Source organism: Scylla paramamosain, chromosome 33 (assembly GCF_035594125.1).
Source record: "Scylla paramamosain isolate STU-SP2022 chromosome 33, ASM3559412v1, whole genome shotgun sequence".
Classification (NCBI taxonomy): Eukaryota; Metazoa; Arthropoda; class Malacostraca; order Decapoda; family Portunidae; genus Scylla; species Scylla paramamosain.
In genome coordinates this window covers 2,863,188-2,885,748 of record NC_087183.1, presented here as the reverse complement: position 1 = coordinate 2,885,748, position 22,561 = coordinate 2,863,188, and the positions used below count along the sequence as shown (strand labels likewise).

At 40.9% G+C, this 22,561-nt stretch overlaps 1 protein-coding gene across 8 annotated transcripts in view; it reads left to right on the top strand.

Moving 5' to 3' along the window:
• Positions 1 to 22,561, top strand: part of LOC135089534 (uncharacterized) — a 177,131-nt gene that overhangs the window by 72,352 nt on the left and 82,218 nt on the right. For all 8 annotated transcript variants that reach the window (XR_010261528.1, XM_063985190.1, XM_063985185.1 and 5 more), the window contains one exon: positions 6,734 to 6,970. Coding sequence is in view for 7 of the 8 variants with exons in the window: in XM_063985190.1 (XP_063841260.1) it covers positions 6,734 to 6,970 (237 nt within the window). In the remaining variant the exon portion in view is untranslated. The remainder of the gene's footprint in view (positions 1 to 6,733; positions 6,971 to 22,561) is intronic.

Sequence of the window (22,561 nt, the reverse complement as noted above, 5' to 3'; positions counted from 1 at the left end):
CACATATTCATCAATTTTTGACCACCGCTTTGACCCTTTCATGGGACTGGCATTTCAGTGGGCATTTTTTTTATTGGATTTTTTGTTACCCTTGGCCAGTGTTCTTCCTACATAAAAAAAAAATGTTTTAAATTATATATATATATATATATATATATATATATATATATATATATATATATATATATATATATATATATATATATATATATATATATATATATATATATATATATATATATATCTTTCTGATCTTATCACTTTTTTTTTTTCTTATGTTCAGTCCTCATCTACCCACCTTGGCAATGCGATATATAGATGTTATGTACATTTTTCCATCTCTTTACTGGTGATTATAATTATGGCACACACACACACACACACACACACACACACACACACACACACACACACACACACACACACACACACACACACACACACACACACACACACACACACACACACACACACACACACACACACACACACACACACACACACACACACACACACACACACACACACACACACACACACACACAGCCTGGTAGCGCAGTGGTTACTGTGCCCGATATATATATATATATATATATATATATATATATATATATATATATATATATATATATATATATATATATATATATATATATATATATATATATATATATATATATATATATATATATATATATATATATATATATATATATATATATATATATATATATATATATATATATGTGCCTTTCTGATCTTATCACTTTTTTTTTTTTTATGTTCAGTCCTCATCTACCCACCTTGGCAATGCGATATATAGATGTTATGTACATTTTTCCATCTCTTTAATGGTGATTATAATTATGGCACACACACACACACACACACACACACACACACACACACACACACACAGCCTGGTAGCGCAGTGGTTACTGTGCCCGATTCACACTTGGGAGGGCCTGGTTTCGAATCCCGGGCTAGGTCGGAAGTCGTTGAGCGGGCTCCTTTACAGTATAGCTCCTGTTCACTTAGTAATGATTAGGTGGCTGGTGTAAGTCAGAAATCTTGACCTGCTGTAGATAGGGGAAAGAAACTTTGTAACTCTGGAAAGAAAAATACACATAGGGTGGCCTGACCACCCTGGGACTAGTTTACTAGGTTGATTGGCGACACCTAGCTGCCACAGTATCGAATTGTAAGATACATCCTTAGGGTTAAACGTATACTTAAGATGTAGTGTGTATGTTAGTATATACGTATGAAACATGTGAATTTTCAGTTGTAAGGCTGTGGGATTAATGTATTGAATATTATTATCATTATTACTATTATTATTATTATTATTATTATTATTATTATTATTATTATTATTATTATTATTATTATTATTATTATTATATTCCCTTTCATAGCTGCCCCTATACTTGGATCAGCTTTCCCTACACTAGCTCCTTCTAGCCTTGTGTGGGCAAAGACACGATGAATCCAGCCCCTTCCCGATTACCCCCAAACTATCAAAACTGAGGTCGCCACTCGGTCCAAACTCCAGACAGAGAAGAGAATATAACAATCGCCAAACAGACTCCTATCTGCTGAGAAAGAATCGTAAACCACGTGCTAGGGGATGACAACTAAGACAAAAAGGACACAAAAGTATGAGGTTTATAATATTATGGGAGCTACCGCTGCTAGAGACAAAACTACCCACACTCAAAGAACATTATATCCTCCTGCAAGTGAATAGTCTACCTACTGCCTCCTATAGGACTACAGAGAGCTATACACAAGCAGAGTTAAGAAGTCCTCTGAATTTAAAGCTCCCAGCAGCAAGCTCTGAATGCTAAGCTCATTTAACGGAACAAAAATATTAATGACATAAGTACACCACAACCGAGAATCCCCAAGACAATCGGAAAGCCACAGCCAGCCCCCCCAACACGACACAAGCCACTATATATATATATATATATATATATATATATATATATATATATATATATATATATATATATATATATATATATATATATATATATATATATATATATATATATATATATATATATATATATATTATGTAGGAGGGACACCAGCCAAGAGCAACAAAAATCCAATATAAAATAAAGCACACTGAGATACCAGTCCCCTAATAGGGTCAGAAGCGGTAGTCAAAAAACTGAAGAATAAGTGTCTTGAAACCTCCCTCTTCAAGGAATTCAAGTCACAGAAAGGTGGAGATACAGACGCAGGCAGAGTTTACCAGAGAAAGCGATAAATAATTCAGAATACTGGTTAACTCTTGCATTAGAGAAATGGTCAGAATAGGGATGAGAGAAAGAAGAAAGTCTTGTGCAGCGAGGCCGCGGGAGGAGCGAAGACATGCAGTTAGCAAGATCAGAAGAGAAGTTAGCATTAAAAAAGCGGTAGAAGGTAGCTATAGATGTAACGTTGCGGCGATGAGAAGGAGGCTGAAAACAGTCAGTGAGAGGAGAGGAGTTAATGAGACAAAAAGCTTTTGATTCCACCCTGTCTAAAAGATCGGTATGAGTGGAACCCTCACCCCCCGACATGTGAAACGTATTTCTCCATATATGGACGGATAAGGCCCATGTACAGAGTTAGCAGATGAGGGATAAGAAAAACTGGCAGAAACTTCTCAGAACGCCTAACTTCATAGAGGTTGTTCTAGCTATATATGAAGTGTGAAGTTTCCGGTTTAGATTATAAGAAAAGGACATACTATGGATATTCAATGTAGAAGAGGGAAAAGTTGAAGGTCATTGAAGAAGAGGGAATAGTTATCTGGAAGGTTGTGTCAAGTTGATAGATGGAGGAATTGAGTTTTTGAGGCATTGAAAAATGCGAAGTTTGCTCTGCCCCAATCAGAAGTTCTAGAGAGATCAGAAGTCAGGCGTTCTGTGTCTTCCCTGTGTGAACTGTTTACTTCCTGAGGGGTTGGACGTCTATAAAAAGACGTGGAAAAGTGCAGGGTAGTGTCACCAACTTAGAAAAGGATAGGACAAAAAGTTTAGTTTAAAAGATCATTGACGAATATTACGGAGAGAGTGGGAGACAGGACAACAGAACCCTGAGGTACACTGCTGTTAATAGATTTAGGTGAAGAACAGTGACCGTCTACTACAGCAGCAATAGAACGGTCAAAAAGGAAACTTGAGATGAAGTTAAAGAGAGAAGAGAAGAAGCCGTACGAGGATAGTTTGGAGATCAAAGCTTTATGCCAGACTCTATCAAAAGCTTTTGATATGTCTAAAGCAACAGTAAAGGTTTCACCAAAATCTCTAAAAGACGATGACCAAGACTCAGTAAGGAAAGGCAGAAGATCACTAGTAGAACGGCCTTTACGGAACCCATACTGGTGATCAGATAGAAGGTTGTGAAGTGATAGATATTTAAGAATCTTCCTGTTGAGGACAGATTTAATCCTTTTTAGGAACAGACTAAATGTAGGCAAATTTCAAGCAAGAAGGAAAGGTAGATGTTGACAGACAGGGCTGAAAAAGTTTGACTAGCCAAGATGCAAGCACGGAAGCACAGTTTCGGAGAACAATAGGAGAGACCCTATCAGGTCTATAAACCTTCCAAGGGTTTAGGCCAGCGATGGTATGGAAAAAACATCATTGCGAAGAATTTTAATAGGTAGCATGAAGTAGTCAGAGGGTGGAGCAGAGAAAGGAACAAGCCCTAAATCTTCCAAGGTGGAGTTTTTAGCAAAGGTTTAAGCGAAGAGTTCAGCTTTATAGATAAACGTGATGGGTTGAAATAAAGGAGGGAAAGAAGGAGAGGCAAAGTTATTGGATATATTTTTGGCTAGATGACAGAAGTCACGATGAGAGATCTTGAAATATTAATGACACTTTCTATTAATTAAAATTTTGTCTAGATGGAGAACGGACTTGGCATGGTTCCCGGCAGCAATATAAAGAAGATGAGATTCTGATGATGAAAGGCTCAAGTACCTTTTGTGGGGCACCTCTCTATCATGTACAGCACGACAAAAGGCTGTGTTAAACCAAGGTTTGGAAGATTTAGGTCGAGAAAAAGAGTGGGGAATGTACGCCTCCATGCCAGACACTGTCACCTTCTATGCGCTTGACATACAGAGACGGGTCTCTGAAACGGAAGGAGTAGTCATCCCAAGGAAAATCAGTAAAATACCTCCTCAGGTCCCCCAACTAGTAGAGGCAAAGCAACAAAAGGCACCTCCGCTTAGAGGGATCCTGAGGAGGGATTGGAGCGATAAGACAAGATACAAATATGAAATTGTGATGGGAGGAGCCCAACGGAGAAGAGAGAGTAACATCATAAGCAGAATGATTAAAGGATAGGAAAAGATCAAGAATGTTTGGCGTATCTCCAAGTGGGTCAGGAATATGAGTACAGTGTTGCACCAATTGCTCTAAGTCGTGGAGTTGAAGAGTTCACCAGAATGGTTAGTGAAGGGAGAGGAAAGCCAAAGCTGGTGGTGAACACTGAAGTCTCCAGAAATGAAGATGAAAGGGATGAAAGTCAGAATGTGCTCCACTTTTGAAGTTAAGTAGTCAAAAAAGTTCTTATAGTTAGAAGAGTTAGATGAGAAGCATACACCACAGATAAATTTTATTTAAGAGTGACTCTGTAGTCGTAGCCAGATGGTGGAAAGTTCGGAAGATTCAAGAGCGGGGGCACGAGAGCAGGATAAGTTGTTGCGCACATAAACGCAATATCCAGCTTTGGATTGAAAATGACGATAAAGAAAGTGTGTTTCAATGAGGAAAAGAAGATGAGGTTTAGTAGAGAAGAGGTGGTGTTCTACTGATTTAAAATTAGATCTAAGACCGCAAATGTTGCATAAGTTAATGAAAAAAAAGATTGAGTGGGTGTGAAGACATTTAGGGTCGATATCTGAAGAGCAGTTCGACTTGGAGACATTTGGGTCTCCTCCCCAGAGTGGGACTGGGAGACTGATGAGTCACCATGAAAATTTTGAATTTTCAGTGAAGAGTGTGTGTGTAATTAGGTGCTTGTAGTTTTGTGTGAAGAAATAGAATTGTCTTTTGAGGGCAGGCTGTGAAACTTTGTGAAACACAAAGAGAAACTTTCAGTGAGGTCACAACTGGGTTTAATGATACGTTCACAGCACCCCCTGATCCGGTGTTCTAGATCTTAGTGGGAGTATATATATATATATATATATATATATATATATATATATATATATATATATATATATATATATATATATATATATATATATATATATATATATATATATATATATATATATATATATATATATATATATATATATATATATATATATATATATATATATATATATATATATATATATATATATATATATATATATATATATATATATATATATATATATATATATATATATATATATATAAATATAAATATAAATATAAATAAATAAATAAATAAATAAATATATATATATATATATATATATATATATATATATATATATATATATATATATATATATATATATATATATATATATAAATTTGTCTTAATTTTAAAACTTACGGCATCCCACGGTTATGGCCACAAGTAAAGCTATAAAGCTATAGGTCACCAGAAAAAAAAAAAATCTGCGCTCGACTTATTTAAAAATGAGTATATGTACACAATTTTGCGAATACTGAATATCAGAGTTATTTTTTTTTCATGAGTTCATGTTTTTTGGGTTACGGTACCGGTAGACAATGTTTCTGCAATTTTTCGGTTGTCCCCGACGTTTTAGAGACTTAGAGGCTCCCCCTTGTCCATGCCTTTACAGAGACTGATGCCCCCTCCCAGAGTCCATCATGTAAAACATAGTTGATATCGTATTCGGTGATAGATTAAAAAATGGCCAACTTTCGGGAGCACTGAAATTGATTTTTAACAACACGTCTGCAAATTTTAGAAGTCATATTTTATAATTATATTTTCGCAAAATGCTTAATTGGTCTGGCATGGTTTGGGATAAAAATGTACGAAATGCGAGTTTTAAATGGTAGGATAGGGCACTGAAAAAAATAAGAAAAAGATAATGTCTCCATGTTAGAGACAACCATATCCGTTATGTGTTATACATTAACATATGTAGTTTTTACAAGGTATCTATACATATCGATGGAGACGCACGTTGTGGCTCACAAAATGAATTCATGACGTAGTGAGACACATTATCATTAACGTCTCCCATTGACGATATTCAATCTTATCCTTTGAGTTGTTAAATCTTTGATTTCTTCTTGTTGTGTTAAGGAAGAACTTCACTCAGTTTATAAACACTTGCTGGACGAGAGATTATACATGCATCACAAGGTGATTTTTGCTGTATACCTGTCTGTTTAAAAGGGGAATTATCTACATGCTATACTTGTGGCTTTATTTCTAAAGTATTCTCTCCTTTTCATATAGTTAAATATTTATACAAATTAGTATGAAGATAGTGTAGAGTTTGAGCTCTAACTTTTATTTTTATTTTATTAGCTTTGCACGACACGAAGTAATTATAAACACACTGTATGTTCCATGTGTCGTAACAAGTACATCTACCAAACTTAACAAAGCTATCGGCAATAAGTAATTATATAATTTCTCTCTCTCTCTCTCTCTCTCTCTCTCTCTCTCTCTCTCTCTCTCTCTCTCTCTCTCTCTCTCTCTCTCTCTCTCTCTCTCTCTCTCTCTCTCTCTCTCTCTCTTAAAGACCAAAGTATGACCTGCTCACCCTGAGTCTGCATGAAGGTAATCCAGGCCACCATCTCCATAGCGCCTACCTCTTGGAGTCGCCCAACATGCCTTTATTCAGGAAGATTTTTGAGGACCGCAACTACCAGCAAGCTCCATCCAGGTTTCCTTTCTACACCGCCTTTATGGAAGGTTGGGCGTTGTACGCGGAGAGTCTGGGTTTCGACATGAATTTATTTGAGGATCCCTTCGACAGGTATGAAGCCTAACTTTCTACTTGTTAATGACACAGATATACCTCTCTCTCTCTCTCTCTCTCTCTCTCTCTCTCTCTCTCTCTCTCTCTCTCTCTCTCTCTCTCTCTCTCTCTCTCTCTCTCTCTCTCTCTCTCTATATATATATATATATATATATATATATATATATATATATATATATATATATATATATATATATATATATATATATATTCCGAGTTATAAATGAGGTGAACAGGGATACATTCAGAGTTTCTTCTTCATTTTTTGCAACATTTGCCTTCATAGAAGGTATTATCAATAAATAAATGGAGTGTATCACATAAAATATATTGAAAATATGAAAATATAATAATGCATGAAGGATACAGCAATGTGAACAGCGACGGGCAAGCAAAATATAGATAAACATTGGTAAAGTAAAAGTAAAGACAATACAGGTAAATAAAATAATCAAAATCAGAAAGAAAAACACAGGCAGTATATATACATATATATATATATATATATATATATATATATATATATATATATATATATATATATATATATATATATATATATATATATATATATATATATATATATATATATATATATATATATATATATATATATATATATATATATATATATATATATATATATATATATATATATGGCGCTTTCTCCGAGAGAGAGAGAGAGAGAGAGAGAGAGAGAGAGAGAGAGAGAGAGAGAGAGAGAGAGAGAGAGAGAGAGAGAGAGAGAGAGACGAGGAGGAAGCTAGAAGCGGATGCGTCCCTGACAGGTAGACGATTGCGTCAGAAGTTTCCGTAAAACTTATATAAAGATGATCATCCTCACTTGATTGCCCCTCAGTCCCCTTGTTCTTGAAAGCTGAAATAAAAAAAAATAATGTAGATGAAAAGTTGCCCTCTCCCAAAAGTGTGATTCATTTTCATCCAGCCCTCCAACTAGCATCACAATAATTTTTGTAACATAAGTGATCTGTTAGGGAGAGGGCGTGCGACGCAGCGGGGCGCGTGGAACCACTTCACTATCACATGTAGTTTACCCGCCTCCTTGTAGCGGCGTGGGGTGCGTGCCTTTATCAATAGCCAGTTAGACATCAAGAGGCGCCGACGTGTGCTTAGCGAGTCAAGGAAAAAATGTCTAGAGAAGATATATTACTCTATATCTAAGGGTGGGTTTACTGTATAACAATCTTATTGTTATTATTATTGTTACCCCCCCTACCAGGGGATAACGAGAGACTAGCGACACCTTAAGGATTTGCCGTACCCCACCAGCAGCACTGCATGGCCCCCAGGATCGCCTGTCGGTCCGCCCAGTCATGCCTTAATTTGGAGTACATCACCCTCGATGATGTTGCTCCTGCGGTGGCCGGGACGTGAACGAGCCGTCCGCTACTGTCAAGTGCACTGCCTTCCCTGGGCAGAGGTGCCGGCAGGGGCGTGCAGGAGGGGTGTTGTGGCTCTCGGTCACCCACCGGCTTGGCTAGGGTACATCCCCTTGATGATGTTGCTCCCACGGTGGCCGGGACGTGAGCGAGCCGTCCGCCGTCGTCAACTGCACTACCTTCCCTTGGCAGAGGTGCCGGCAGGGGCGTGCAGGAGGGGCGTTGTGGCTCGGGGTCACTGACTAGACTGGTTAGGGTGGTCACCGCTGGTCTCTGTCGAGGTTCGTTGGTGAATAATGGCAATCAACATCCGTAGAGTTGTCCGGTACCATATATTCCCTTGGGCCGGTGCGCTGCTGCGCGCACAGCCCACTGGTGCGACGCTTGGGACGCTTCCACTTGCGGATGTCAAACTAGCTCGCTACACACTATCCAGTCCTATAATACACTCCAACTTTTCCACTGGATGCCGAAGGGGTCGATGACGGAGGCGCCGACGGGGAACGTTCCCCGGCGCGCCATGAGAACAAGGGTCCACACTCCTTTAGTCTGAAGACGGGACACTACACATTAGTTTTAGTCAGTCACGCGGTGCGAAGTCAATCCTCCGCGAGGCACTGACGGAGACGCTGACGGGAGGCTTCCTGAAAGCGGAGGTCGCTGAGCACACGGCCTCCGCTCACCAGAGATACCTTGTTTTTGTCTTAGTCTGTCCTCGCTTTCCAAGAGGGTTGTTGTTGTTATTCTCAGCGCCAGACCCACTGTGACCCGCGTAAAAGGGGGTCACGCGGATGGAGCTGGGTCTACAGTAGTAGTTTTTTCATGTAAACACAGGTCTCTCACATGCGTCAACTATCATCTCACAGCTCATGTGCGCACCCATAGGCGCGTGGATAATTGTGTGTGGATGTGTGTGGGTATGTGTGTCAATGCTTCTGTGTGAGTGCGTGTGTGTGAGTGGGGCGTAACATTACCCCACTCCGTGACAAAGGAGTGGCCGCGGAGGGTGAGGACCTGATGACACTACCAGATGCTCCTCGGGTGCGATATGGCTGTCATGGGCGGAACTTCCCCTAGGCGACGTTTTTAGATGTCCTTTGTGCTGAATGTTTTGTGACATCGCCATGGGGTCACTTCCTTGCTGTGTGGTTGAGCGTGGTAGGAATGGGCATGGTCCTGGGTACCCCAGGCCTCAACAGGAATTCTGCTCACATCTCTAAATGCGCTGAAGTAATTCCCTCATCTCGATTTGCCAGCTGCGCAGGCTCTGTAGATCGTTATCCAGGCGGCGGAAATAAGACTAGAACCTCTCATGGTCGGTGATGTTCCGCTCATCTCCTCGGCGACCCCTCCTGCCACTTCGCTCAGAGTCGGTACCTGGGTGTCAAGTGTTCCTGTTGTTAGTGGGAGCGGGTGGCGATGGAGCCGCTATACCAGCGTCTGGAGTAGCAGTGGCTGAAGTAGTTGTGGCACCAGCAGCAGGGCGCAATCCTGGAACCAGGTTGAAGATTCCAGTAATAACAGAGTCCTCAGTGTGGGGACTCCCAGCTGCCGAGAAGGAATCTGTTGACGCCAGTCGATGCTCAGCTTCTTAATCAGTCACGAGGTGCGGAACCGATCTTCCGTAAGGCTTTGACGGAGACGCTGAAGCACACCTGAAGGCGGAGACCGCTGAGCACGCAGCCTCCACTCACCAGAGATACCTTGTTTCTGTCCTGGTCAGTCCTCACTTCCCAAGAGGGTTGTTGTTATTCCCAGCGCCAGGCTCAATGTGACCATCTTAAAAGTGGGTCATGTGGATGGAGTTAGGTCAGCAGTAGCAGTTTTTCATTTAAACACAGGTCTCTCGCCTGCGTCTACTACCATCTCACAGCTCATGTGCGCGCCCACTGGCACGTGGATACTTGTGTGTGGGTGCGTGTGTGTGAGTGTTTGGGGCATAACAATTATTGTATAATATGCAAGGCCCTATGAGTGGCTAGGATCTGGAAGAGGCCAAATTTAGGACGAGAGAGTGCTTCTGATTCATTTCCGGCTTACTCCTTTGACAGACCGTGTGCACAGTCTTCCGTTATTGTGTCGTTGTACAGAGCATTCTGATGGGAGCAGGCCAGGACCACTCTTCCCTTCTGCCTAAGTAATGTGTTTTTCTGTGGATCTGGTATGTGTATGAATATCGTGAGTGTTGTGTGTCGACAGTGTCGTATTTGTTAAATGCTACTGGTTTTGGATTCTAGTCGTGAATGGGACAAACCAGAGGACTGTATGAATTTGAGGCAGGTTATAGAAGTGTAGTTACTTTCCAGACTTCCACCAATTTTATAGGAGGTGGGGTTTTTTTTTCTGGAAGATTTTCGATACGCTTCTCTCTTCCATAATATTTCTGCTGGACAAGTGGGTTGTTTTATTACAGGGGGCTATTGTCCAGCAGATTATTACTCTCGTTCTACATGCGCATCATCCCAAGTGAAAATCGCCTTGTCGTGGCAAGAGAGGGGGTGGGGGTGGGAGCGGCTTGCGTATCCACAGAAATATGTAAGCAAATCTCCCAAGGTCTTTCCTCAGTCCCACCAAAAACACTCCAACGGACGTTCCCCCAAGCAAGATCCCTTTGGGAGCATGGGATGGCCCTGAGACGGATGTCATTAATCAAAGTGATTCATCAACATCTGATATGGATGTAAAGGGTTTCTCTGCCCAATAGGTTCTTCTCCAGGAACGATATCAATCTGTTTAGATCGAGGAATCCTCCTCCTCCGGTCTTTTCAGGAGTTTCAGAGACTCGTGTATAGGTAGCCATGCCCACATGAGTTACTTATCTCAGGTTTCTGTGCCTACAAGCAATGTACGTCCATATAAGTCTCATGTTGGTGAAGGGAAGCTTCTCTCTGGGAATTCCCTGAAAACATCTTCAAAAATAGTAATATTCAAGATCCTACAGTGGAATTGTCGTGGTTTGCGTGCCTTCTGGGAGGAACTCCGGGTATTGGTCGCTAGGTATTCTCCTGTTTGTATTTGTTTGTAAGCAACAATGCTCGGAGAATCCACTCACTTTAGTCCTCCTGGATATCGTGCTTTCTTCTCCACTTCTCTTCCTGGTTAAGGCCACCATGGTGGCACTGCCACCTTTGTTCGCACATATATTCCTTTTATCCACTTTTGTTGCTGTTAAGATTTTTATAAATTGCATTTATAGAATGTGGAGTCCATATCTGCTTCACAGTATTCCTCTTGAAAGGAATGAACTTGACAACATTTTTAACACTCTTCCTTCTTTTTTTTTTTTTTAATGTGATATTTAAATGGTCGCCATCCTCTGTGGGATAATGACGCTGTCATCCCCATGTTTTTTTTATTTTTTTATTTGCTTCTTTTATCAACAATACAGAATTAAATATGTTAAACTCTGGGGACATGATCATTTCCATAGTCAAACCGACTACTTTTACAGCAATAGATCTCTCTCTCTCTCTCTCTCTCTCTCTCTCTCTCTCTCTCTCTCTCTCTCTCTCTCTCTCTCTCTCTCTCTCTCTCTCTCTCTCTCTCTCTCTCTCTCTCTCTCTCTCTCTCTCTCTCTCTCTCTCTCTCTCTCTTTGTACGTCTAATTAGTTTCATGATTTTAATTTGAACGTTTTATCATTTTTATATGGGGGCGATCACTTCCGAATTTTATTATAATCAAGTAATTCTGCACCACAGGCACGTCCTCCCCGATAGCGTCTAGATAAAGAGAATTGACAGTTATTCACGGAACTCAGCACCCTTGCTCTCTCTGTAGATGAGATAGGAAATTGTGATGAGGCTTCAACATACTTCACTGATGTCTTGCATTCCGCTATTCTTCAGTCCATCCCTAAGACCTCTGGCGGATTTCTAAACGTCCCGTTCCCTGGTGGAATGCGGAGTGTACAGCTGCTATTTGAGAAAAGCTGTATTTTCTCGCCTTCGACGACATTGTGGGGACGTCTACTGCTTTGAGGCTTTTTGACAAGAGCCTGCCCGCGCGCGTCCTACCTTAGAGACGGTTCGGTGGGAATCCTAGAAAAATTATGTTTTTTCTATCACAGTTGGCACTCCACTCACCGAGGAGTTCAACAGAGTCCGCAAGATATATTCTTCATCTCCCCCATCTATTTTATTCCATGCTGGGGAGACGGTGGCAGACCCTAAGACAGTTGTCAACTTGTTTGCTTGGCAATTTCTTAGTGTTTTCAGAAAAAGATACTATTGCGCTTATGACACATCATTGTCGGACATTTGGAAAACGTTGGTATCAGTTTTGCTTCTTCCCCTGGTGGACAGTCTTATATGTCCTGACTACGATGCTTGTAGGCGTAGAAACCTGAGATTGAGCAACTGGTGTGGGAATAGATACCCGCACATGAGTTTCTGAAACTCCAAAGACCGGAGGAATAGGATTCCTCTACTAAGGTGATTTGGTATCGTTTTTGGAGAAGGACCTATTGGAATGATGGGCAGTGAAAGCCTCTATGTCTATTTCAGATGTGGAGGAATCACTTTGATTAATAACGTCTGGCTCAGGGTCATCTGACGCTCCGAAAGTGATTTTTCTGGGGGAATTTCCGTCGAGTAGCTCCCTGAGGGATGTAATCCTCTGATAATTTCAACATGTCCTTCTTATAAATACGTTCTTTATAGTAACTGAATGTTCGGTGCGACTGATGGATTCAAAGATTCTATCAGAAGGGCAAGGTACATGGAGGAGCATCACCGCTTGCGTTTAATCTTTAGCTCAGTTCAACACATCTTTACCGTAATTGTTGATGTTATTTATAGGGAGCACTCCTATTTTCTTTTCTAGATATTAGCAGCGTGAATAAAGTTCTCTCAACCTTTAATAATAATATGAGACAAACCGGTAAAATGTAAGCGGGTGGCGAACTTTGGAAGCACATTCTTCGGCATTATCAGAGACATTAGGACAATAATCATTCTAGCTGTCAGCTACATCGCTTGAGCGAATGACTTCAGCAGTTAAGCTGTTGTCTCCAAGACGCAGAGATTTTATTGCCCCAAGAGCAGCTTTGGCAGCAACGTCATATATAAAAGTCACATAGCACTGATTAGACAATCACCGTCGTATTTCAGACGAATACAGGGAACCAACAGTTCCAAAAGCTTTCAAAACCGAGTGATAGCACAGTATGACATGGATGTGTAGACATTAATGATCATCAGAGTGTCAAGACAACACTGGATAACTGACTCAAGGGATCACGGATAGACCATCGATAAAATGACCTCCTGACTGCATATTACCATAACGACCAGAAGATGACGTCTCAAGGGCCTGGTCGACCGCCCGTCGAGGACCAGTTGATTTTTTTTCTGTTTTCTCATAAAAAATATTATAAAAGTAAAATGGTTCTAGGGGCCAAGGGAAACTGCGTACTGGGACTACGAATGGAGGAAACGCTGGCCGCCACGAACGGTGTACCTGGTCCAAATGGCGGCCACTGATTTTGAAATACAAGTAAGGTACTGCACCAATTGCTCTAGGTCGTGGAGGATAGCAAAGTTGAAGGCTAGTTCACCAGGATGGTCAGTGAAGGGAGAGGAAAGCCAAAGCTGGTGATGAACACTGAAGTCTCCAAGAATGGAGATCTCTGCAAAAGGGAAGAGAGTTAGAATGTGCTCCACTTTGGAAGTTAAGTAGTCAAAGAATTTCTTATAGTCAGAGGAGTTAGGTATACAGGTAGAGTCAGAGAAGTTAGTATACAGCGCAAATAAATTTAGTTTGAGAGTGAGTCTGTAGTCGTAGCCAGATTTTGGAAAACTCGGAAGATTCAAGACCGTTAGCACGAAAGCAGGTTAAGTCATTGCGCACATAAACGCAACATGCAGCTTTGGATTGAAAATGAGGATAGAGAAAGTAGGAGGGAACAGAAAACGGGCAACTGTCGGTTGCCTCAGACACTGAGTTTCAGTGAGGAAAAGAAAATGAGGTTTAGAAGAGATGAGGTGGTGTTCTATAGTTTTAAAATTATATCTTAGACCACGAATGTTGCAGAAGTTAATGAAGAAAAAGTTGAGGGGGGGTGTAACGACACTTAGGGTCGTTATTAGAAAAAAAAACAATCCGACCTTGGGACATTTGTGGTCCCTTCCCGAGATGGGGACTTCGAGGCTGGTATAGGAGTCGCCATGATCATTTTGATTTTTTTAGTGAAGGGTGTGTGTGTGTGTGTGTGTGTGTGTGTGTGTGTGTGTGTGTGTGTGTGTGTGTGTGTGTGTGTGTGTGTGTGTGTGTATTTGTGTGTGTATGTGTGTGTGTGTGTGTGTGTGTGTGTGTGTGTGTGTGTGTGTGTGTGTGTGTGTGTGTGTGTTATTAGGTGCTTGTAGTTTTCTGTGGAGGAAGAGAGTTGTCTTTAGAGGGCAGGCTGTGAGTACCCCTTTGTGTTGTGAGACACAACGATAAAACGTTCAGTGAGGTCACAGCTGGGTTTAATGATGAGTTCACAGCACCCCTTGATCCAGTGGATTAGACCGACTGGGAGGAATTATCGTTTTGGCAGGTGCCTACTATATATATATATATATATATATATATATATATATATATATATATATATATATATATATATATATATATATATATATATATATATATATATATATATATATATATATATATATATATATATATATTTTTTTTTTATTTTTTTTTTTTTCTCGTTTTTATTTATTTATTTATATTTTGCCAAACCATAATTTTGTTTTTTTTAATTAATGCTTTATCCTGCAATCTTTGTTGTTTTTAAAGTTTTGTACCAGCGTTTTGCACCAACATAAATCAGTCAAACAACTATGTGTATTTTTTATACTGTCTTTGCCCAAGGGCGTGATTCAATGGTTCTTTCAAGCTTGAGGAATTAAGTTTTCCTTGGGAGGGTAAACGGAGTGACGACCTAATTCAGGCTGTATTTTTTGCTGGCAGCCAGTAGGTGCATGGATTTGCTGGATTTGTGTTTCGCACAAAGCTAGGTGAAAGGTAACTTAGGATAGGTAGTAGCTGTGACTGGGTCCATAGTTGGTTATAACAATATATATATATATATATATATATATATATATATATATATATATATATATATATATATATATATATATATATATACTACAAAGTGCAATTGAGAGAGAATGCTCCGCTGTGGCGACCCCTAATTGAAGTAGCCGAAAGGAGAATATATATATATATATATATATATATATATATATATATATATATATATATATATATATATATATATATATATATATATATATATATATATATATATATATATATATATATATATATATATATATATATATATATATAATATTATTACGTCCATAATTCCCCGCCCCTTCATAAAACTGCCACACCTGAACTAGCTTTCCTTAACCACCACCTACGTGGACTCATGGACTACGTGGACAACATGGACAAATATCATCTTTACATAGGCAGGAAATTAAAGAAATAGGACGGTAGTATGAGGGTTTAGAACGGTCATCCTTCTTGGGAACAGACTAAATGTAGGCAAACAAGGAAAGGTAGATGTTGACAGACGAGTTGAAAGAATTTGACTACTAAGGTGCAAGCACGAAGACGCAGTTTCTGAGAACAATAGGAGGGACCCCATCAGGTCCATAAGCCTTCCGAGGGTTTAGTCCAGCGAGGTCATGGAAAACATCATTGCAAAAAATTTTAATAGGTAGCATGAAGTAGTCAGAGTGAGGAACAAACTCTGAATCATCCAAGGTAGAGTTTTTAGCAAAGGTTTGAGAGAAGAGTTCAGCTTTAGAAATAGATGTGATAGCATTGGTGCAATCTGGTTGAAATAAAGGAAGTTTTTGGCTAGATGCCATAAGTCATGTGGAGAGTTAGATCTTGAAAGATTTTGACACTTTCTTTTAATGATGGAGATTTTGGCTAGTTGGAGAACACACTTGGCATGGTTCTGGGCAGAAATATAAAGTGCATGAGATTCTGGTGAAGGAAAGCTTTAGTATCTTCTGTAGACCACCTTTCTGTTAAGTATAACATGAGGACAGGCTATGTTAAATTTAAGTCCAGAAAAAGAGTGAGGAATGTACGCCTCCATGCCAGACACTATCAGATATGTTATGTGCTCAGCACACAGAGACGTGTCTCTGACATGGAAGCAATAGTCATTCCAAGGAAAATCAGGAAAATACCTCTTCATGTCCCCCCAGTTTGCAGAGGCAAATCGCCAGAGGTACCTCCGCTCAAGGGGATCCAGAGGATGGATTGGAGCTATAGGACGTGATATAGATATGATATTGTGATCATAGGAGCCCAACAAAGAAGAGAGGGTAACAGCATAAGTGGTTAGGAAAAGGTCAAGAACGTTTAGCGTATCTCCACGAAGGTCAGGAATACGAGTAGGGTGTTGCACCAATTGCTCTAGGTCGTGGAGGATAGCAAAGTTAAAAGCTAGTCAGCTAGTCTCCAAGTCTCCAAGTCTCTAAGAATGAAGATCTCTGCAAAAATTAAGAGAGTCAGAATGTGTCCCACTTTGGAAGTTAAGCAGTCAAGAAATTTCTTATAGGCAGAGGAGTTAGGTGAGAGGTATACAATACAGATTAATTTAGTTTGAGAGTGACTCTGTAGTTGTAGATATATGGTGGAAAACTCGGAAGTTTCATGAGCGTGGGCACGAGAGCAGGTTAAGTCATTGCGCAGATAAATGGAACATCCATCTATGGAATAAAAATGAAGATAGAGTAAGTAGGAACAAACACGAACAAACATGAACAAAACACTTTAATTTTGAAAAACCTAATGATTAAACTAAGGGGGCTAGATGAATACAGATTACTTTGTTGTTATGAGCAACTCTTCTTCTAAATACTAAGTGAGTCTCAGATTAAATGGACAAGGGGAAGTAAGGAAGTTTATGTGGGGAATATGAGTGACTTAGCAAATAAATATTATTCTTGAAGCTTTTTTTGGGGAGGGTAGCTACTTTGACTACTTAACTTCCAAAGTGGAGCACATTCTGACCCTCTTCCCTTTTGCAGAGATCTCCATTCTTGGAGACTTCAATGTTCACCACCAGCTTTAGCTTTCCTCTGCCTTCACTGACCATCCTGGTGAACTAGCCTACAACTTTGCTATCCTCCATGACCTAGAGCAATTGGTGCAACACCCTACTCGTATTCCTGACCGTCTTAGAGATACGCCCAACATTCTTGACCTTTTCCTGACCTCTAATCCTTCTGCTTATGCTGTCACCCTTTCTTCTCCGTTGGGCTCCTCCGATCACAATCTCATATCTTTATCTTGCCCTATCACTCCAATCCCTCCTCAGGATCCCCCTAAGCGAAGGTGCCTCTGGCGATTTGCCTCTGCTAGTTGGGGGGACCTGAGGAGGTATTTTGCTGATTTTCCTTGGAATGACTACTGCTTCCGTGTCAGAGACCCGTCTTTGTGTGCTGAGCGCATAACAGAGGTGATAGTGTCTGGCATGGAGGCGTACATTCCTCACTCTTTTTCTCGTCCTAAACCTTCTAAACCTTGGTTTAACACAGCTTGTTCTCGTGCTATACATGATAGAGAGGTGGCCCACAAAAGGTACTTAAGCCTTCCATCACCAGAATCTCATGCACTTTATATTTATGCCCGGAACCATGCCAAGTCTGTTCTCCAACTAGCCAAAAACTCCTTCATTAACAGAAAATGTCAAAACCTTTCAAGATCTAACTCCCCTCGTGATTTCTGGCATCTAGCCAAAAATATCTCCAATAACTTTGCTTCTTCTTCTTTCCCTCCTCTACTTCAACCAGATGGCACCGCTGCTATCACATCTATTTCTAAAGCTGAACTCTTTGCTCAAACCTTTGCTAAAAACTCTACCTGGATGATTCTGGGCTTGTTCCTCCCTCTCCTCCACCCTCTGACTACTTCATGCCACGTATTAAAATTCTTCGCAATGATGTTTTCCATGCCCTTGCTGGCCTACACCCTCGGAAGGCTTATGGACCTGATGGGGGTCCCTCCTATTGTTCTCCGAAACTGTGCCTCCGTGCTTGCACCTTGCCTAGTCAAACTCTTTCAGCTCTGTCTGTCAACATCTACCTTTCCTTCTTGCTGGAAGTTTGCCTACATTCAACCTGTTCCTAGAAAGGGTGACCGCTCTAATCCCTCAAACTACCGTCCTATTGCTTTAATTTCCTGCTTATCTAAAGTTTTTGAATCTATCCTCAACAGGAAGATTCTTAAACATCTATCACGCTCTACTGGTGATCTTCTGGCTTTCCTTACTGAATCTTGGTCATCCTCTTTTAGAGACTTTGGTGAAACTTTTGCTGTTGCCTTGGTCATCTCAAAAGCCTTTGATAGAGTCTGGCACAAAGCTTTGATTTCCAAACTACCCTCCTACGGTTTCTATCCTTCTCTCTGTAACTTCATCTCAAGTTTTCTTTCTGACCGTTCTATTGCTGCTGTGGTAGACGGTCACTGTTCTTCTCCTAAATCTATTAACAGTGGTGTTCCTCAGGGTTCTGTCCTGTCACCCACTCTCTTCTTATTATTCATTAATGATCTTCTAAACCAAACTTCTTGTCCTATCCACTCCTACGCTGATGATACCACCCTGCACTTTTCCACGTCTTTTCATAGACGTCCAACCCTTCAGGAGGTAAATATATCACGCAGGGAAGCCACAGAACGCCTGACTTCTGATCTTTCTAAAATTTCTGATTGGGGCGTCTATCAACTCGACACAACCTTCCAGACAACTATCCCCTCTTCTTCAATGACACTCAACTGTCCCCCTCTTCTACACTGAACATCCTTGGTCTGTCCTTTACTTATAATCTGAACTGGAAAATTCACATCTCATCTCTAGCTAAAACAGCTTCTATGAAGTTAGGTGTTCTGAGACGTCTCCGCCAGTTTTTCTCACCCCCCCAGCTGCTAACTCTGTACAAGGGCCTTATCCGTCCATGTATGGAATATGCTTCACATGTCTGGGGGGGTTCCACTCATACTGCTCTTCTAGACAGGGTGGAATCAAAAGCTTTTCGTCTCATCAACTCCTCTCCTCTAACTGACTGTCTTCAGCCCCTCTCTCACCGCCGCAATGTTGCATATCTAGCTGTCTTCTACCGCTATTTTCATGCCAACTGCTCTTCTGATCTTGCTAACTGCATGCCTCCCCTCCTTCCGCGGCCTCGCTGCACAAGACTTTCTTCTTTCTCTCACCCCTATTCTGTCCACCTCTCTAACGCAAGAGTTAACCAGTATTCTCAATCATTCATCCCTTTCTCTGGTAAACTCTGGAACTCCCTGCCTGCTTCTGTATTTCCACCTTCCTATGACTTGAATTGCTTCAAGAGGGAGGTTTCAAGACACTTATCCACCAATTTTTGACCACTGCTTTGACCCTTTTATGGGACTGGCATTCCAGTGGGCATTTTTTTTTATTAGATTTTTGTTGCCCTTGGCCAGTATCCTTCCTACATAAAAAAAAAAAAAAATGTCCGGGACACGTCCAAGCCTTGTCCCAACCTCTCTCTCTCTCTCTCTCTCTCTCTCTCTCTCTCTCTCTCTCTCTCTCTCTCTCTCTCTCTCTCTCTCTCTCTCTCTCTCTCTCTCTCTCTCTCTCTCTCTCTCTCTCTTCTCTTTCTCCCTTATTCTTTTCTCATTCGTCCTTACTCCTTTATTTCATTTTGCATGAAGCTATTTCACTGCAGACAACAATATATATATATATATATATATATATATATATATATATATATATATATATATATATATATATATATATATATATATATATATATATATATATATATATATATATATATATATATATATATATATATATACAGAGGGTGTTTGAGTTACAAGCGACATACACTCCTGAAGGCTGCTCGTAAGTCGTTTTGTTCGTAGCTTGTCATCGTAATTCGTTGCTACAAAATAATGTATTATACGTTCTGCAAACGGTCTAAGGCTTACTTGATACTTGATGCTGTCAGAAAGAGAGAGAGAGAGAGAGAGAGAGAGAGAGAGAGAGAGAGAGAGAGAGAGAGAGAGAGAGAGAGAGAGAGAGAGAGAGAGAGAGAGAGAGAGGAGCACCTTATCTTATGGGTGATGTGATACTACTGAGTAGTGACGGTCTCAAATATGCCAGGCGTGCAACCCGGGTTGAAATGAGACGCCTCTCTCTCTCTCTCTCTCTCTCTCTCTCTCTCTCTCTCTCTCTCTCTCTCTCTCTCTCTCTCTCTCTCTCTCTCTCTCTCTCTCCCTTTTGGTGGGAACAGCCTTGTCGTGGGGGAGTGGTTACGTGTCCCTATGACCTGGCGAACGAGATTATAGGGGGCTTTGGCCCCGGCTCCACCCTACTTGAAGGGAGAGGCCTACCCATGCTAGCAAGGTCGCCAGTGAGGGACCAGTCCAAATGGTTAGTTTAGGCTGCCAGTACGGGTCAACGGTGCCACTCTCCAGAAGGGCTACAATTTGAGGTCGTCCTGTGTTGAATGGTTGGGTGTCTGGGCTTAGATGCGTTGTTGAGGAAGGTTTTAGCTCCGTCGTGGGCAAACTTTCGAATCATGAGGGCCCACATTTTAAAAAGAGAGGCCTCCATGGGGACGAGGTACCCTGTTTGCGGCGGCCAGCACCTGCTCCCTTCATTGTCTCAGAAGTCAGTCTCCCTTGGACCCTGGAGCCAATTTATTTTCATAGTATCAATATAGGTAAATATAAAAACTCCTGTGGTCCTTAAGGAGCGGTCGACCAGGCCCTTAAGACGTCACTCTCTGGTCGTGATGGTGTTGTGGAGGCAGGAGCTCGTACTCCCCCAGTCCGTTGTTCCCCATGGTGAAAGACGCATTGGGTCAGTTGCTGAAAGGTCAGTTGACATGAAGGTCTTGAAACCTTCATGTCATACCGTGCTATTCATTCATTTCGGAACAGATATCCGTCTCAAATATGATGGCGATTGTCTCTCTAATCTGTGTTATGTGACATTTACATTAGACGTTGCTGCCAAAGCTGCTAAATGAAGCAATAAATTATTTGCATCTTGGAGACAACAACTTAATTGCTGAGGTCATTCGATCAAGCAATGTGTACCTGACAGCGAAAATGATTATTGTGGTAATGTCTTTGATGATCCTGGAGAACGAGCTCTCAAAGATCTCCACCCAACTATACTTTATTGGTTTCTAGCATATTATAAGGAAGGTCGAGAAAACTTTATCCATGCTGCCAAGTATCTAGAAAGGGAGACTGGAGTACTCTCTACAAACAATATCAAGAAATATGGTAAAGGTGTCTTGATCCGAGCTATAGATTTAACACAGGCGATGATGCTCCTCCATCTACCATGCCCTTCTGATGGAAACTTTAAATCCATCAAGCCACACCGAACATTCAATTACTATAAAGAACATATTTACAACCAGGACCTGTACGAATCTCAGAAGATGACATCCTTCAGCTATGTCAAGATAATATTCAACGAATGGGTAAGATTAAAGGCAATGGTAATATGATAATGCTCACATTCTATGGTTCTTTTCCCCCTGACAGTGTTAAGATCGGCCCTCTCTCTCTCCCAGTAGAGGCTTTCATCGATCGTCCATTGCAATATTACCGATGTTACGAGTTCGGTCATGGGAGGAACTGTATAAGTCTTCCCCGGTGTGGACTCCTCTGCCCTTGACTCCCACCCTACTCCTGAATGAAAATCAGACACTTATTTCTTCTTCTGCAGGGAAGCCCATCCACTACGCTCTTGACAGTGTAAGAAAGAGGTACCACCCTGAGCAGGAAATTCTTCAACTGGCTAATTATCAATTCATTAGTCGTGGTAGTGCCAGGCGGGAATTTCTTTTTAGACAGAAAGATGGTGGGGCAAATACATACGCCTCCTCCCTCCACTCTAGTTCTTCTATGTGTACCACAGGTAATAAGGCTGCAACACCTTTCCGCCTTTCTCAACCATCAATTGTTTCTTCCCGTTTCTGTGACAATGTCTCTCCTTCAGTTACTGTCTGCAACAGGTTTTCTGTTATGGAAAGTGTCACCTCCTCTGCATCTTCAACCAAGCCCATTAGTACATCTTCAGCAAAGCCTTTTATTGCATCTTTACCAGTTACATCGCACTCCTCGTACAAAAGTACATATTGTAGAAGTCCAATCTCTCAT